The sequence below is a fragment of the Genypterus blacodes genome, unplaced genomic scaffold (assembly GCF_046128005.1).
Source record: "Genypterus blacodes isolate CSIRO-AG114 ecotype Tasmania unplaced genomic scaffold, CSIRO-AGI_Gbla_v1 ptg000057l_1, whole genome shotgun sequence".
NCBI lineage: Eukaryota > Metazoa > Chordata > Actinopteri > Ophidiiformes > Ophidiidae > Genypterus > Genypterus blacodes.
In genome coordinates this window covers 1,907,670-1,922,911 of record NW_027466869.1, presented here as the reverse complement: position 1 = coordinate 1,922,911, position 15,242 = coordinate 1,907,670, and the positions used below count along the sequence as shown (strand labels likewise).

Below are 15,242 nucleotides of genomic sequence, written 5' to 3'. Positions count from 1 at the left end.
CGACCCTTAGGAAGAATAAAACGGAGCCTCGATTCCGTCGCTGCGGGCTTTTCCTCCCCAGTTTCCCATGAAGACGTGAAGGCAACTAATAGAAAATGTCACTCTGCCCTCCCACACGTATGGCTTCAATCTAATTTGGTCAAACCTTAGCTTGATGGCTGATTTACATCGGAGGAAATGTTGGCGGTAAAACTGTTGGTTGCAAAATATGACAATCACAAGCTGAGAACGTACGATGAGAACTTGACGCTTTTGATGCTACAAAAGAAGCTTTCGTTGTCATCGGCATCATCTCAATTGTGCGGTTGAGCTTCTCTACAAATTCTGCATGAAGATGTCACAAGAGAGGGTTTGCTCATAGCTCACAACTGTTAGCAATTAGCATGTTCCTCCAGCGAGGGTGCGGGCATATTATTGTGATTATATGTTTACCATGTTTTTGTGTGGGCCGGCTTTCATCAAAATCATTTCACCTTCTTATTATAGCTGCACAATGTAGTCATGGGTGAAAAGTGCCTCCAAAGATCACACGCAAGTTCTTTATGGAGCTGTTAGCATGATCGCATCAGAAAGATCTCACATGAAACACTTATTTTGTAACGTCAACCCCTTTTAACAAAGCTCTCATGTCCTCAATATGTTTGCACACACTTTACTCTAACTTTTGTCTGTGATTAAGGGTGCAAATGTGAATATTCAGTTTTTCACTAAATAGAGCCAAAACTGTTGCTTAATCGCTTTACAAGCCTGCCAGGTGATTAAAATGCCTGCAGAGAATCCAAACACCATTTGCAAGCCAGTGGATCATTTACATACTTGATGAATTTAAATAATGGGACTGATTGATATGTTCTAAGCCTTACATATAACTTTAAATCCTGTATCTCAGGATATTGTAGTTTTTTTTATCAGTCAAAGACGTCCCCCAGCGCGTACGTGATGACATCATCCCAGGCAAAACAGGCTCCAGCTTAAGCTCTTTGTTTTCATGTCTGGGAAGAGGTGAAAGTCTCAGGGGGGAAATCAGGTGAGTACGGTGGGTGCTAAACTAGTTCAAAGCCACGATCATGGCTAGCAGCCAGCAAGTATATAATTACTGCAACAACCATACAACTCAAACACCCTTGGGTGCCTTTGGAACATGTGTGTATGGATGTATGTGTTGTACATTGTAATCTCTTTGTTTACATGAATACAAAAAAAGAACTAAGACAAAAATATTCCAGCACACACAAATTGATTATGTTTACATTGATACAATATATTTAGTCTTTTTAACGTTTATCACCAGGATGAATTTGCTTTATTACTTTAAATGATTTTGATTCTGTTTTATCAATAAAGTGAAAAGAAAGTTCAAAATATAAACCTTAAAACATCTCTATTCCAGGATTTAGATGGAACTCAACTGTGCCTATCAGTGATTATAAACTCTTATATTATTATAAACATGCAGTGATTCATATACACACAACTCCTGGTTTGTAGTTTCTTGTTACACTGGTGTGGAAAACTTGGTGAGCTAATTTGTCTTGAGTAGTTTTTTTCCTTAACAACAGAGAGGAAGACTGCCCCGACACACACACACACACACACACACACACACACTTCTCCCTCCCCTCTTCCCTGAGCCTGCCCTTTTTAGGCTGTTCCTCCTTTTTTTCCATCCGAAAAGAGGGATAGTGTGACAGCTTTTCCTGCTTCTCGCGGAGTGGAGCCGGGAGAGAGAAAACTCTGTTAGTCACTCAGTCTCCAACTTTGAAAGGAAGTTACCACCTCTTCCCCAGACTCTGTACACACACACAAACACGCACACACATACACACGCTCTTCAGGACTTGACCAAGGCAGCCACAGGGAATCAACTGAAAGAGTCTGGATTGTTTGTGATGCCCTTTTTCAAAATTTGGAGGGAAGGAAAACTGAGACTTTACTCATCCTAAGACTGTGTGTGCGGACTGAGCAGGGACGAGTTTTGACACCACTGACTGGTGAGTTTGACAGTCTGTTTCAATGTAAGGACAGGAGCCTTAGAACTTCAACTTTTCAACTGCTGTGCCTTACGATGGAAGAACATGACTGCATGACTTTGTGAATAGATCCATGCATGCTTCTCCGCTCTGCAGAAACCACTGGCAGGCTTGTTTTGGGTTGCATGGGTTCAGGAAAACGTCTCCCATCACTGCGGCTGTAGGTAGTAAGTTTCCTTTCACGTGAAATAGGAGCTCATGTTTATATATAATACACTTTACTTAAATCTAACGTAGAGGGGAATGAGTTATGGTAACAACGGGGGAAAGGTTGCTCCCACTCTGAGATAAAGCCCTTTTATGAGCTAATGCTTACTTTCATCTTCCAGAAATGTACGTAAGTTAAGGATTACAATGTTTTTGGCATTCTCTGTCCTGGACTGATGTATTGACCTATGTCCAATGAAGGAATCATGATGTAGTCCTGGTAATGGTATGTGTTTTCAGCATGTATTTGGATATCCTGTGCCAAAGAGGAACTGGTGCTGCACTAATAACAGAGACAGCACACGAGAACCTGTCTATGGTTTTCCTGTACAGCTGTACAGCTGGTAAACCTTGCGGTGATGAATTAGTTGTCACCCTGCTGCAATAAAAGCAAACATCCTGTGGCTTTTTGTATTTTACAGAGAGAGGCGATGTAATGTGATACAGTGAGAGTTGAGAGAGGTCAGAGTAGATTATATAGACTTAATGATGGATCACTTTGATAGTCCATAGAAACTTCCATACAGAACAGCAGTTATAATATATTGCAACTCCCTCAGCTCTCTCCAGTGGACTATTGCGGTTAACACCTCTTATCAGGGAGATGGGGAGGAAGGTGGGAGGTGGAAGTTAGATTGGGCTGGGCTGCTCTCAGGGGTCTCCTTTAATTTACAATATCTAAGAGGGCAGGCAGCACTTAAACAGTGCTTCCTCCAGTTAATCAGATAACCTTCCACAGGAGAAGTGTAAACGCTTGGTTAAGTAACCCCCCCCCCCCCTCCGTCAAGGCTGTTTGGGGACAGCTGACATGTGTATGACCTCTTCTCGCTATTCATACCAGCTGATGCTCCTTTCTTCCAAATCTCCCTGTCTCGCTTATCAGTGGGCCTGTCTTATCCTTTCAGGGGATGGTTGTTAACCTGCTGTATCTACCCCCAGGGGTCAGAGGTTAGGCTCCGATTTGAAACGCTTGTCTGAACTCCCATGGTACCAATTGTTTTGTAACAGAGAAAGAAGACAAGAATACACACTGACAAAACTTCAGAGAACTACAGGTAATGCTGAATGAACATATGTTAATGTGTGACTCAATTTAAATACACTTACATTTGTTTTCTGTACTCTGAGGGAGTTTTATGAAAGCCTATGACAAATAATTCCCGCCAAATACAGATCAAGTGTGATGACATCATCAGTTAAACAACCATCAACATACTTTTATACTGCACCACAAATCAAATTGAAGCTTTTTATCGATTTTGGACTGGAATATAGACTTACACACCTCAGCAGGCAGTGTGATGGCACCGAAAAATAGTTGTAGTTACTTTCTGGTCAGTAAAAGTGAGTTTGGTGGTGGAATCTAAACAGCTGCAGACTCTAGACAGCTGAATCCTACACAGGACACAATTTAGTATCTACGTATAATCCCTATAAGGTCGTCTTTAGAATGATTCTAACTTTTATCGCCCTCTATTGGTAATCATGCCTCACCGTTTTGCGCGACGCTCCCATCAGCCACTGCTGCATTACAGAGATCCAAGATCAGAGCTTCCTTGAAGAAGTGGCTTCTCCTCAGTTAAGGCAAATCCCTCCATAGGCTTTGAAAGATATTTGACATTCAAAATCTGTAGGGTTTGCCTAAGCCTACACACATGTACACACACAAACACAAAGTACCATCCAAGGCATTCGGGCAAAACTACCTTGAATAGTATTAAGTGGAAATGTTTCACAACAAGGAATGAATTCTTTTCCCGTCTCTCCTTTGTTCTTGTGATCGACCAAATCCAGCCGCATAGTTTCAAAACAGACAATATTAGCAAAAGCAACAGGATATTTCACCGTCCAATAACATCAATACCAACAGCGATGTGATTTCTGGCTTCTAGTCCCCATTTTTCAGGCTGTCCTCCATTTTGGAACAACATTCCTACATGTAGGAGTATCAACGGAATCCAAATCCCCCACCACCTACTCGCACTGTCAGCTGCCAGTGGAGAATGAAACATACTCTGCTCATTCGTCAAAATGAAAGCCATCTGAGATACTAAAATCTGTATATTCACATGAAAATTCAGTCTAATCCTTGTTTGGTACTGGTCTCCTTTTGTATTTGTAGTGTTTCGACCATCAATTTGCCACTGTAATTCAAGCAGCCAGGAGGGGTGAGAGGTGAAAGGCCTAATGATGTTGTCATTACTACTGGTGGCTAACAAAGGTCAGCAGAAGTCATGAGTTAGAAGCCATACATGCCATTTTTATTATGCAGAAAAGTGCAACATGCAAAAGGTCACACACATAAATTCCATCCTTGACGCAACAACCTTTAAAACAAACAAAAAACCTTAATCTCGTGAAAATACAGCATGTTCAGATCGGAGCTGATGTTATGCAGCCAAGCGTGGAGAGGGCAAACACATGTTTTGTTTAAAGTAATCTGCACGGTTTACGTAATTAATACAATCTGTGTTGCTGGGATGGCTGCTGGCCGCTTGCCCAGATTGATCAGAAGAGTGAGATCATGCTTCTATTTTTGGGCCTCAGAGTTAAACAGCATCCGAAGCGTCGCAAGCGTTTCAAAATCACATGGTCGCTCAGAAGAACACACACAATTCAGTTTCAACACACAGAGACACAGACAATGTCAACACACGTGCTCATGGCTCAAATACACAAAGGCACACACACACACACACACACATACACACAAGACTCCTGTCACCAATCATAGATGCAGATCTGTGGTTCCAATGGGGCTCTGCTGGCATGATCACTGTTTTGCTTGAATGATATTACGTATGATAACACCAGTAGAAGAAGAAGACAGCACATGTGATATCTCCACTCCATTTACATAGCAAAGCATTCTGCCTCTATCTGCCCTCAGTGAAACATCTGGGTGCTATTAACCACTCGCCTTAACCTCCAGCCCGGTCACATATCTGCATTACCCTCCCATTACCTGCCATGGCCCACAGAGTTTGTCCCGCTCTTCACAGCAGAAGCCGGACCTTGTGGTTTCCCTTTCTTATGACACAAAGATGCACAAGCTTTCATTTGGATAAAAGCTTGCAGTTACTCACCGGGTCTAAAGTCTCTGTTTGAGCCTTGCTGGCGTCAAGTTGGCATTCCCAGTCAATTCACAACCGCACCCTCAGTGAAAAGTGTATGTACTTTATATATAAAGTTGAATAATAGCTAGCAGTCAAGATCTGACTGGTTCAATTCTGTGTTTACTGTTGGAGTTGTTTTTGTCCTTGAAGGCTGCAGTGCACTAAAGCTGTTGTTCATTGAGTCTTTGCCATGTAAAGCACAAGCCCAAAGCCAAATCCATTAACACATGGAAAACAAAGCATTCTTTCAGTTGGATTATTGTAAAAGCAATTCAACAATATGGTTTGCAACAAGATTAAACAATGGACGTAAAATGGCACAAGCAACTCGGGAAAGATCTTCAATCATTATATATCAAGCGGAGATATATTAACTGCTTTTACCAACATGGAGGATTATAATTAAATAGATGAGTTTTTCATATCAAAACATGAGTGTTAGTCCCAGACAGGTTTCCTAAACTGTCCAAAATCGCATGTGGTTGTTTGAACTTTTTCTCTATTAAAGCTCAGAGAACATTGTCAGGATGTTGTTGGGACTGCCAAGAGATATATATAGTATAGAAGTCAACCTTAGGTTCCTGTTCCCGACATTAACCAGAGTTTGGAGGGTCAGACTTACAGAATGGCATCCTCGGAACAAAGATGGGTGTCTGAGGCTGAGCATGGATACATACCTGTGTCCTGCCTATGTGCAGCCCTGACATTATGAGTTCTCTCTGATGACTTGTCTTCAACTCTGCAACTTCAATCCAGTGCACATCCATCGTTTTAATGTTCTTGATGATATACGGTCAGCTACGTAACTCACTGATCTGAACCATATATGTGTGGATATGTACGGATCCATACAGGGATCTAGCTCACCTGGTTCTATGCGTCTCTGCACTGATGGCTACCACATGCCTGGACTGTTTCCCACATGCAACAAGTTTCATCTCACTCAGATACTCTAGCAGGCCTTGACGACAGGGAAACATTAGCTGGTAGCACAGCTTGATGCCAAAGATCTCACGTCAAAGAAGAAACTTTTTTTTACATCCATGCAACTCTTGTGGGTTTCAAAAAAGCTCACAAGAAAGCAGCTTTATCTCCACATGAACGCTTTCACAGACAGTGTGGGTGTAGAACTTTGGTTTGGAAAATGTTTCTGTTTACCAAGTGGAAAGAAATGGCCTGCACCTCTGGTGTGTTGGGGAGATCTTGAAGTTCCATTATGTTTGAAGCCTTGGAGAGCATCTCTGGCTTGATTGCTGCTGCATGATGAATGACTTGTGGACGTATCCAATGATACCTCTGTGATACAGTTTCAGATCCTGTGCAGTTGAAGCATTTGGGAGTCTTTTCCGCTACTCTGTGAATAAGGGAGGGAATGACTTTTTGTGAAAGGATAACTCAGGCAAGGCTGAACTCTGATTCAGTTTATTTATCCAAGCAGAACAGACTGAGCGTTAGAATGTGCCCTGCAAGTCCAATAAAGTGAATCAACATTTTTTTTGATGAGGTGCATCATTAATCCAGACAGAATGTTTTCAGTAGCAGCCACAAAATCAGAGCAGGAACTTTTTAATGAGCACAATCAAGGGTGAAGATACTACAGCCAGTGCATGGATAGTTTCATAATGTGCATTCTTTGAAACTTCAGCCCGGGCGAACCACAGACACACCATCCACTGTAACAGGAATTATTGTGGCTGCACAGAAATCTGAGGTATTAAAACTATTTTTTTCCCTCCGCGGCTTCATGTGTGGCTTTACAAAGAGGAAATAACGCCGATTTGTCCTTTTGTGTAATCAGACCTTTTCAACTTCTATATATAAAACAAATGTGGCTCGACTTCTGGCGTAAATTCCACTCAAGGGGTTAGACTGTGATCTCTTTTTGTGGACGACCAGTATTGTGGTTGGATGGTTTGTGGAACATGTATTACTAGTAAATTGCAAGTATCCTGGGAAAAGGCTTCTGCTCTGTGACGCGCAGTGGTCATTTCTGTTTAGGAGGTCTGCTTCTGTCAGAGTCCAGCTGGCAAGTCGCCCGTTTGCCATTTTTATACAGCTGACAGCTCAGTCAATTCTATCTCAACACACTTGGCTTAGACAATGGAGATGATGCGATGCTAAACTGGAAGGAAGACGTTGGCCTGGACATCAGATTTAAACTGGCCTTTGCGGAAAGAGACAAACTTGTGGGAAGGAAGGCCCATTGTGGTCTTCTCCATGTTGAGGACAAGAAAAATATCATGATACGTGATAGTTTGGCCTTTTCGTGTAACTCAGCTCCTTCATCCAAACCAAAACAAACAATGATGAGTCAAAAATAGCTCCTGACCCTTTCTGAGGTCATTCAACACCAGACTGTTTACACAGTCTCAACAGTTTCAGCCGTAGCGTTACACAAATACATCAATGCTGTGCGACTGTTCACATTTGTCATTTTGTCGTATTTATCTGTTATTACCTGGGATGACGTGATACACACATACATTTCCCACACTGATTATCTAATAATCAGCACCGTGCAAAGTCTCAGGAAAAGGATGTCTGATTGTTTGACCCCAGGATATCAGGTCAGGAAACAGCAAACGATAAGCGAGAAGGAACAAAAACAGGAGTAAGCATGGACGTCACAGAGGTGAAGGGACACAAAGACTGTTTTTAACCTGTACATGCTCTAGGTTTGCTGAATCTGACAAGGGTGTGTTTTCCTCTTGGTATATCTGAACACACACTGAGACAGGAAGTCAACTGCAGCGGTTTGTGCATTGACTTATTGATTGATATTGATCATAAACTACACCTGTTCAGTGACAATTTGACAATTTGCCCTGTCTCAGAGTTTTAGTTCCACTCTCTATATAATCTGCATTTGTAAATAGATAATGAATTCACTAACATGTCGCTGAACAACCCATGTTTAAAAAAAAACATAAAAGGCCCTAACCACACACACTTACATGTATGTTAGAGTTAACTGTCATTGTTGGAACTTGCTGTAGGTTTGTTTTTCTCTAACACCTTATGGCATCGTGATACATGAGATATTTTCAGTTGGTGTGAATGCTTCCCAGCGCTCAGCATCCCCCAAAACTGTAGCCAGAGTGTGAAAAGTGAAAGCTTTGTTTGTTTGTTTTTCATCTAAGTACATGGCAACCTTGGTCCTTGCCAGATTCAACTGAAGTCGCCAAGTGCTGCTACAGCCAAAATTTGATTTGTTCTGTAAAATTGAGCAAGGAAGTAAATAATGTCTGAATAGGGTGATTACTGCTGCTTTCTGTTCTCTCAACCATTGTGTAATGCAGATTTGGTAACCTGGGATTGTGCAAAATGCTAAATCCCACGAGCCCTTGCTGATATAACGACTCCTTTATTAAAATGGAGGTACAGTTTGCAAAGGAAGGGAAGGGCAACATCTGCAACAAGGTCATTTGGAGAAAATGACTGAATGTTGAGTCATGGGATTGCACAGCTTTGCTGAGCTGGAGGTCTGTTAATAATTTCCTTCTTGGGGTGAAACAAAAACACAACAAAACAACAGGGCGGCATAATTAGTGTTTAGGTTAGGCTTTAAACTGGTCTTAGTTGTCATTAAGCAGCAGTTTCAGATGCCTGAGTCCCGCTGAAGCTCAGGTTTGCTGCATTCCAAAGTGAGAAGAGGCCATGTAGGTGTCCACAGTCTTCAGCTTCGCCCTTGGCTGGAAGAACGACCGCAGTCATTTGAGCCTTTCACTTTATTACCCTTGAGACAAAAACTAAATATCTAATTGAAAGCCCATGTTACTTCGCTCTGCTTGGATAATGATGAATAGATTGCATTAGTAGGGAGGGATTAGGCTCTGCAGGAGGGACAAGATGGCCTTGTTCATAATTGAAAAGAAAGGAAGGAAGCTCAACAGGAGGACAGTGCAGAGGTCCATCCCTACGCTTGGGGACCAGAAACAAAAGGTCCCGTCGTATTGCTCTCGTGGGGATTGAGGGGGTGGCCTGGAAAGCAGTTGCTATAGCGACTGCTCTGTCACAAGCCCTCGAGCAAGTGCCCTCTCTCAGTCAGGCACTGTGGTGTACATAGCATCTGCCAAGAGTCAGCAAGATCAAAATCCAGCCTGGAAAACAGACCGGCGGTGCTAAACCAACGGGAGCTGGCGAGAGCGTTTCTGAAAACAGAGCACAAGTTAGAACAGTTCACAATCCAGCATTTTTCCCAGCATGTCATCATACCTGGTATGTGAAGACATACTGGAAAAATATTCAGTTATAAAACTGCATAAATAGAGTTAGAAAAGTAAAGGTAAACAAGTTTTAGCAGAAAAATGTAGTAAGTAGCAAAAGTTGAAGGATCTTGTGGCTTTTGTAGAATTGTTGTATGTTATTGTAGTTGTAGGTTGTAGAGATGATGTGTAATGACTTGACTTTGCCAAAAATACTTCACCATTGTCATATTAAAGTACATGTTGGAATGTCACTATTTTTCTTCCCCTTATTCCTCGTTCTTTCAGCAGATAACATTGTGTTCCTTTCTTTACTTTACTTTTTCATATTATACACACACATTTGACATTTCTGTGCTTTTGCAATCTGTCCATATTTAAACCTGTGTGGATTGAACTGACAACCTGCCTCTTGTTGGACATTTTATCCTGTGGCGAAAGCTCCGTCATTGTTTGCATTGCAAACGCCTCAGTGAGTTTGGATCTAATGTAGCTTGACGTCTGTCTGCGTGTGTGTGTGTGCCTGTGTGTGTTTGCTCTTTTCACAGGGTGGCCGAATGAACTGAGGAGCAAAGATCATACACGCCGATCCAAAGCCAGAGTAGAGAAAGAGAGAGAAGCGAGCTTATTTCACACCCGTCCTCACTATGAACTGGGACTGAGGACTTATTTCCTGAGCTTCATTTTGTGGTAAGACAAATCTACTTTATCTGTACTCCACTTTGTGCAGCTATACAGGCGAGAGATAGCTGTGTTTTCAAATTCAGTCCATGTGTCAGGTTACTACACATATGTCTTACACCTGTGTGGTTTTATGGCTGTATTTTTCAGAAAGCTGCAGCAACAAACAAGCATAAAAGCTGCATAAACCATTGAGGTATTCACATCATGATAGAAATCAGGCTCTAGAGTTATCGGTTTGGTGCAGTTTAGAAGTAAATGAAAACACAAACGTGTGGTTTGTGCAATTTGAAGACATCCATATGATCTGTGTGGAGGTTGGGTGACATATGGTTGAACTTAGAGAGCAGCATGCACAGGTTAAAGTGGGGCCGCTTCAAAGTTAGTCATCGTTTCACACTGGAGGAGTTTTTTTCCGCAGCCAGCCGCAACACAAAGCACATGACGACTAAATCTGTAACTGTAACTGTAATTGGAAAAGATTTGAGGCACCTCCTTTGTTGAATAGGCTGTTTCTGTGTTGCCATCAACACTCTCATGCGTTCCATTGTGCAACACCATGATGTCATTGATCCAGGGAGGTGGAAATTCATGGTAAAATGGCAAAGCAAAGAGAAGAAAAGTCAGCATCAGCAGAAAAAGGTAGACTGGGGGTGATGCAAGAAAAGGGGAAAGACCCAGCAGGAGGCCATGACCCTGGCAGCGTTCCAGACAGGAAAATACAGAAAATAGTATGACTTGTTTCTCCCAAAAACAAAGGCTGCTGAGTGAAAAGGTGACATGGAGGTGACGTAGAGGATTGGCTGCAGTTCATTACTGAAAACAAAACACAGACAAGCAGAGTGATCTGGCCGTCCTGTCCTTGTGTCACCTGGGGCGCTGTGTGGAGACACATGTTGTCCTTTGAGACTTCCAGCGGAATCTTTGGTGTCATGACTGCACATAGGGACAGCTGAAAACACAATAAAGTTCCTCAGACGGACAGGAAGTGAAGCGGAACAAGCTCAGACTGGAAGTGGTTTCGGTGGGGCGAGACGGGGAGGACACAACGTCCAAACAATTCAAACACATAAACATCACGCGCGTCTTTCCCTCCAGGCCTCACAAATCGTTCTGGGAGTCTCCTCACGCAGGGAGGGGTCCGTGTCCGTGTCCGGCACTTGGAGAGGTGACCTCTGACCTCTGTTATACAAGGCCGTCATAGTTCAGAGAGAAGGTTAGAGGCGGTGTGCCATGTGCCAAATGCATTATGATGATCCCGGCTGGAGCTGGTGCTTAAAGGAGGACACAGAGGAGCTTTTGTCTGACATCCGACCCACCCAAAGGCAAATGAAGAAGTGCTGTGCTCAGTGGGTTTGGCATGCAAGAGCTGCACAGAATGTTACACTGCAGGCAGAGAGTTTGAAAAGTATGTGAATTGGGATGGAAGCCTGCAATGATAACCTCATAACCTCAGTCTCAATTTGGAGTTGCATATGTATCATGTGTGGAATGTGTGATGCTAGGTGGCAAATCTGTTTATGATTTATGAATGGAGGTATTGCTTTGTTGTTTGTCAGGTGAGAAGAGAGTGAAGTCGAGTTCATCATCATGGATGTCAAGAAAAAAGAAATGGACCTCCTGAGCAACAGCATTGCCGCATATGCACATATCAAAGGTAAGTCACACACATTCAAAAACAACCTTTTATTAGTTTTGCAATCTAATACAACATTGATTTATCACTGACAGCATCGCAAAATGTTTGAATCACTTCACCAGATCTGATTTTACACACTTCTTTTCTTTACTTCCCAGCAAATCCAGAGAGCTTTGGCCTGTACTTTGTGATCGGAGTGTGTTTTGGCCTGGTGCTCACACTCTGTCTGCTGGTCATCCGCATCTCCTGTAAACCGCGAACCAAAATCCCCGCCTCCACACTGGAGAAAAAGCACTTAAAGGACATCAGCGTGGAAGATGAAGAGAGCGAGGACGAAGACGATGAAGAGGGGGACGACGCTGAGGCCCCTGTGATTTTGCCCAGCACAGAAATCCCCATCGGCAACCACAACAGCCAATCAGACGGGACTCTGAGCGTGAACGTGTTCACGTCAGCCGAGGAGCTGGAGCGAGCACAGCGGCTGGAGGAGAGGGAACGCATCATACGAGAGATCTGGAGGAACGGCCAGCCTGACATCCTGGGCTCAGGGACAGGGACTATCGGAAGAGTGCATTACTACTAAAACACACACGCACAGGTGCTACACAAAGGCCTTCTGGGTGGGCCTGGTGTCCCCGAAGCTTGACAGGACAAGACTTGAACCTGTGATAGAAAAGCGATACCACGCAACGGCAATGTGTCGTATTTGAAACTGTGCCTCCGTACTGACACGGAGCTGAACTGCGTGATGTCGCACTTGGTGTGTATCGCTTTCATCAGACTGAGAGGAGTGAAACCATGAGGTGCCTTAAAGACTAATTTAGTCCATATGCAAGAGATGTAGTGTGACTGTGAGAGCTGATGTGTGGTGCTTAATGACTTACAGAATTTATGTACAGCAATATGTCAAGACCTATTTTCTTTAGAAATAAGGAAAATATACTGCTTGTTGGAAGAAAGAAAGAAAGAAAGAAAGAAAGAAAGAAAGAAAGAAAGAAAGAAAGAAAGAAAGGACTTTTCTCGAAACGTGGCACATGAGTTTTTGACATTTCTGCACCAAAACGCCCTCAGGAGTCCAAAAATCAATCTGATTACACATTTAGTCTCTTAGTTAATGGTTGCGTGTGTTAAAGAGAGAGAGAGTGTGTGTGTGTGTCCAGAAATGTGTGTGTGTGTGTGTGTGTGTGTGTGTGTGTGTGTGTGTGCGTGTGTGTGTGTGTGTGTGTGTGTGCGTGTGCGTGTGTGTGTGTGTGTTTCCCAGAAATAAATCCACCAAAGGAAATTACAGAATTAAAGTATTAAGTTGGAATAATTTACTGTTGATTCTGTTCATAATGCTCATCACCATGGATTTATAAACAGGATTAAATGTTGTTTTGGTGGAAACTCTCTTTTTACCCATATTATTATTGGAAAGTTTATCGTTTTGTCATTTGTTATTGCTCAGTGTCTCCAAGTGTTTTTACCTTAAAAGGTCGAGGAGATACAGATTCATAATAAGGGCAAATGTCTTTACAAAGTCCAGGAGGATTCAGCCATGAGGGACAAAAAAGGAAGATGCGGCCCTTAAAACAAAGATTTCCATTTCAAGGACTCACTGAATGTTGATGGAGCGTATGATTTGATATGTTCATATCCTCATGGTTTGGTCAGGCATAAAGGGGAAATATGCCAAACAATAATCCGTACATGGCCTGTGTCCATGGTCCTCTACAAGCCAACCTGGACTCCAGAAATGTGATTCTGTCTGGAGGTCCTGCAGTGAAGATGGTGTAGCATTTCAGGGACGAAGGCCTTGCCCAAAGGGAGAGAAAGGGGAAGAGAAGAAGAAGAACCTCGTCTGAGTCATCCTCAGAGCACACAGACTGGGCTCAGGTTTGCTTTGGGCCCTGCTCTGTTTGCAGACGGGGCCCACAATGGAGTCTTGGAAACGCCTCTCATGTGGTCAGAGGCTTTCAGAAATCGGTTGCGTTGATGGCGCTCGGTCTTTGAAGGAGCTGCGTAATTATATTTGTGTAAACCTCTCGTGAAAGGCTTCTGCCTCAAAAGTCGTGGGACGGAATTATGTTTCACTCGACTTCCGATGCAATTTTTGGAAGAACTTCTTTTCATTTTCGCAGAATATAATCAAGACACATATGTAATTTAAAGAGACATATTTTGGACTTGTGGTCATTATGCAGTTATGAAACAATACAGCACTAAAACCACGTGGATGGCAACACAAGAAAAATTCTATTCGGGGACAGCCATACTTCTGCAGCGTGGGAACGATTTCCACGAGGGGCAAAGGCGGTCATTTGTGGTTCTTTGGCAGATTCTTTTATAAATAATGACATCGACATTCACGCCACCTGACCACTGAACAAATGGGCCATGCCATGTTCTATTTTAAAAGTCAAATATGCAATCCACTTTGTTTTATACCAGTTAATGGCCTATTAATAAAGTGACGTTTTTACTATGAGGTCATTCATATCTGTCAAGCATCCGTCCAGAGGAAACTTGACATACAGTAGCAGTGTGTGAGGTCCTTACCAAATGAGATTAATAGTAGGAAAACCTCTTTCAAGTGAATCGACCATTAAAAGTTGAATGTCATAAATCAGTAATGTGCAAAAGCTCACCTTCTTAACTGTCCAGTTGACTGAAGCTGCGTGGCTTTGGAGATGGGAGGTAACCATAGCAGCCCTGGCAGACATGAGCAGACCATGCACTGGCAGATTCAAACTCGGGACCTTTTTAGCTGTGAGGGGACAGTGTTTAAATGGGATTCTACTGTGCCACCCAATTTCAGAGGCACTGCCATAAATTACAAGGAGTGCTTGTAGTGTAGGCAGCACCCATCATCACTAAGATGAATGGAGCCTCTCAGAGGACCATGAGCGGAAAATGGAAATTTTAAAGTGCTCTTCATTTGTGTATCTTTCAAACACGGGGAAAATTATATAACATCAATTTACTCTTTCATTTATTTCGCCCTCGCCCGTGAGGAAACGTGACCTCCTCAGCTAATACTCAGCACAGATTTTAAAAATAGTACATTCCCATGGCACTTTCAGAAGCACCCCGTCCTTGATGAGCTCCAGATGTTGTCCAGATGTGCTCTACTGAGGGCCAACACTCGAAGGCCAAGACAGGACCACATGACCACCGCTTGGACCCCAAACCAAACGTATGCAGCATTCACAGGAGATAGCGTGGGCCAAACATGCTACCCAGTAAAAGAGCTCTTTATGATTTCTCATTAACTCTCTTCCCACGTGCTCTACATTCATTGCAATGAGTCACTGTGTTTCAGTTTCTGAGTGAGTCAAACACTGGACACTTTTTTTTCCCACAGAAAAATGCAGCAAACCCCAAA

At 42.9% G+C, this 15,242-nt stretch overlaps 1 protein-coding gene across 5 annotated transcripts; it reads left to right on the top strand.

The window, feature by feature from the left end:
- Positions 1-1,698: 1,698 nt before the first annotated feature.
- eva1ba (eva-1 homolog Ba (C. elegans)) lies at positions 1,699-15,226 on the top strand. 5 transcript variants are annotated; one of them, XR_012963800.1, is made up of 5 exons: positions 1,699-1,991; positions 10,107-10,248; positions 11,799-11,896; positions 12,037-12,826; positions 12,859-15,226. XR_012963800.1 is itself a non-coding variant. In XM_076152571.1 (5 exons), the coding sequence occupies exons 4-5, from the start codon at positions 11,830-11,832 to the stop codon at positions 12,459-12,461; spliced, it is 492 nt and encodes a 163-aa protein (XP_076008686.1). In that variant the 5' UTR covers positions 1,699-1,991; positions 2,127-2,190; positions 10,107-10,248; positions 11,799-11,829; the 3' UTR covers positions 12,462-15,226. The 5 variants fall into 5 exon arrangements, 4 of the variants coding, with proteins under 4 accessions (XP_076008686.1, XP_076008685.1, XP_076008683.1 ...); XM_076152571.1 differs by adding an exon at positions 2,127-2,190 and having other exon boundaries at positions 12,037-15,226; XM_076152570.1 differs by adding an exon at positions 2,127-2,197 and having other exon boundaries at positions 12,037-15,226.
- The last annotated feature ends 16 nt before the right edge of the window (positions 15,227-15,242 follow it).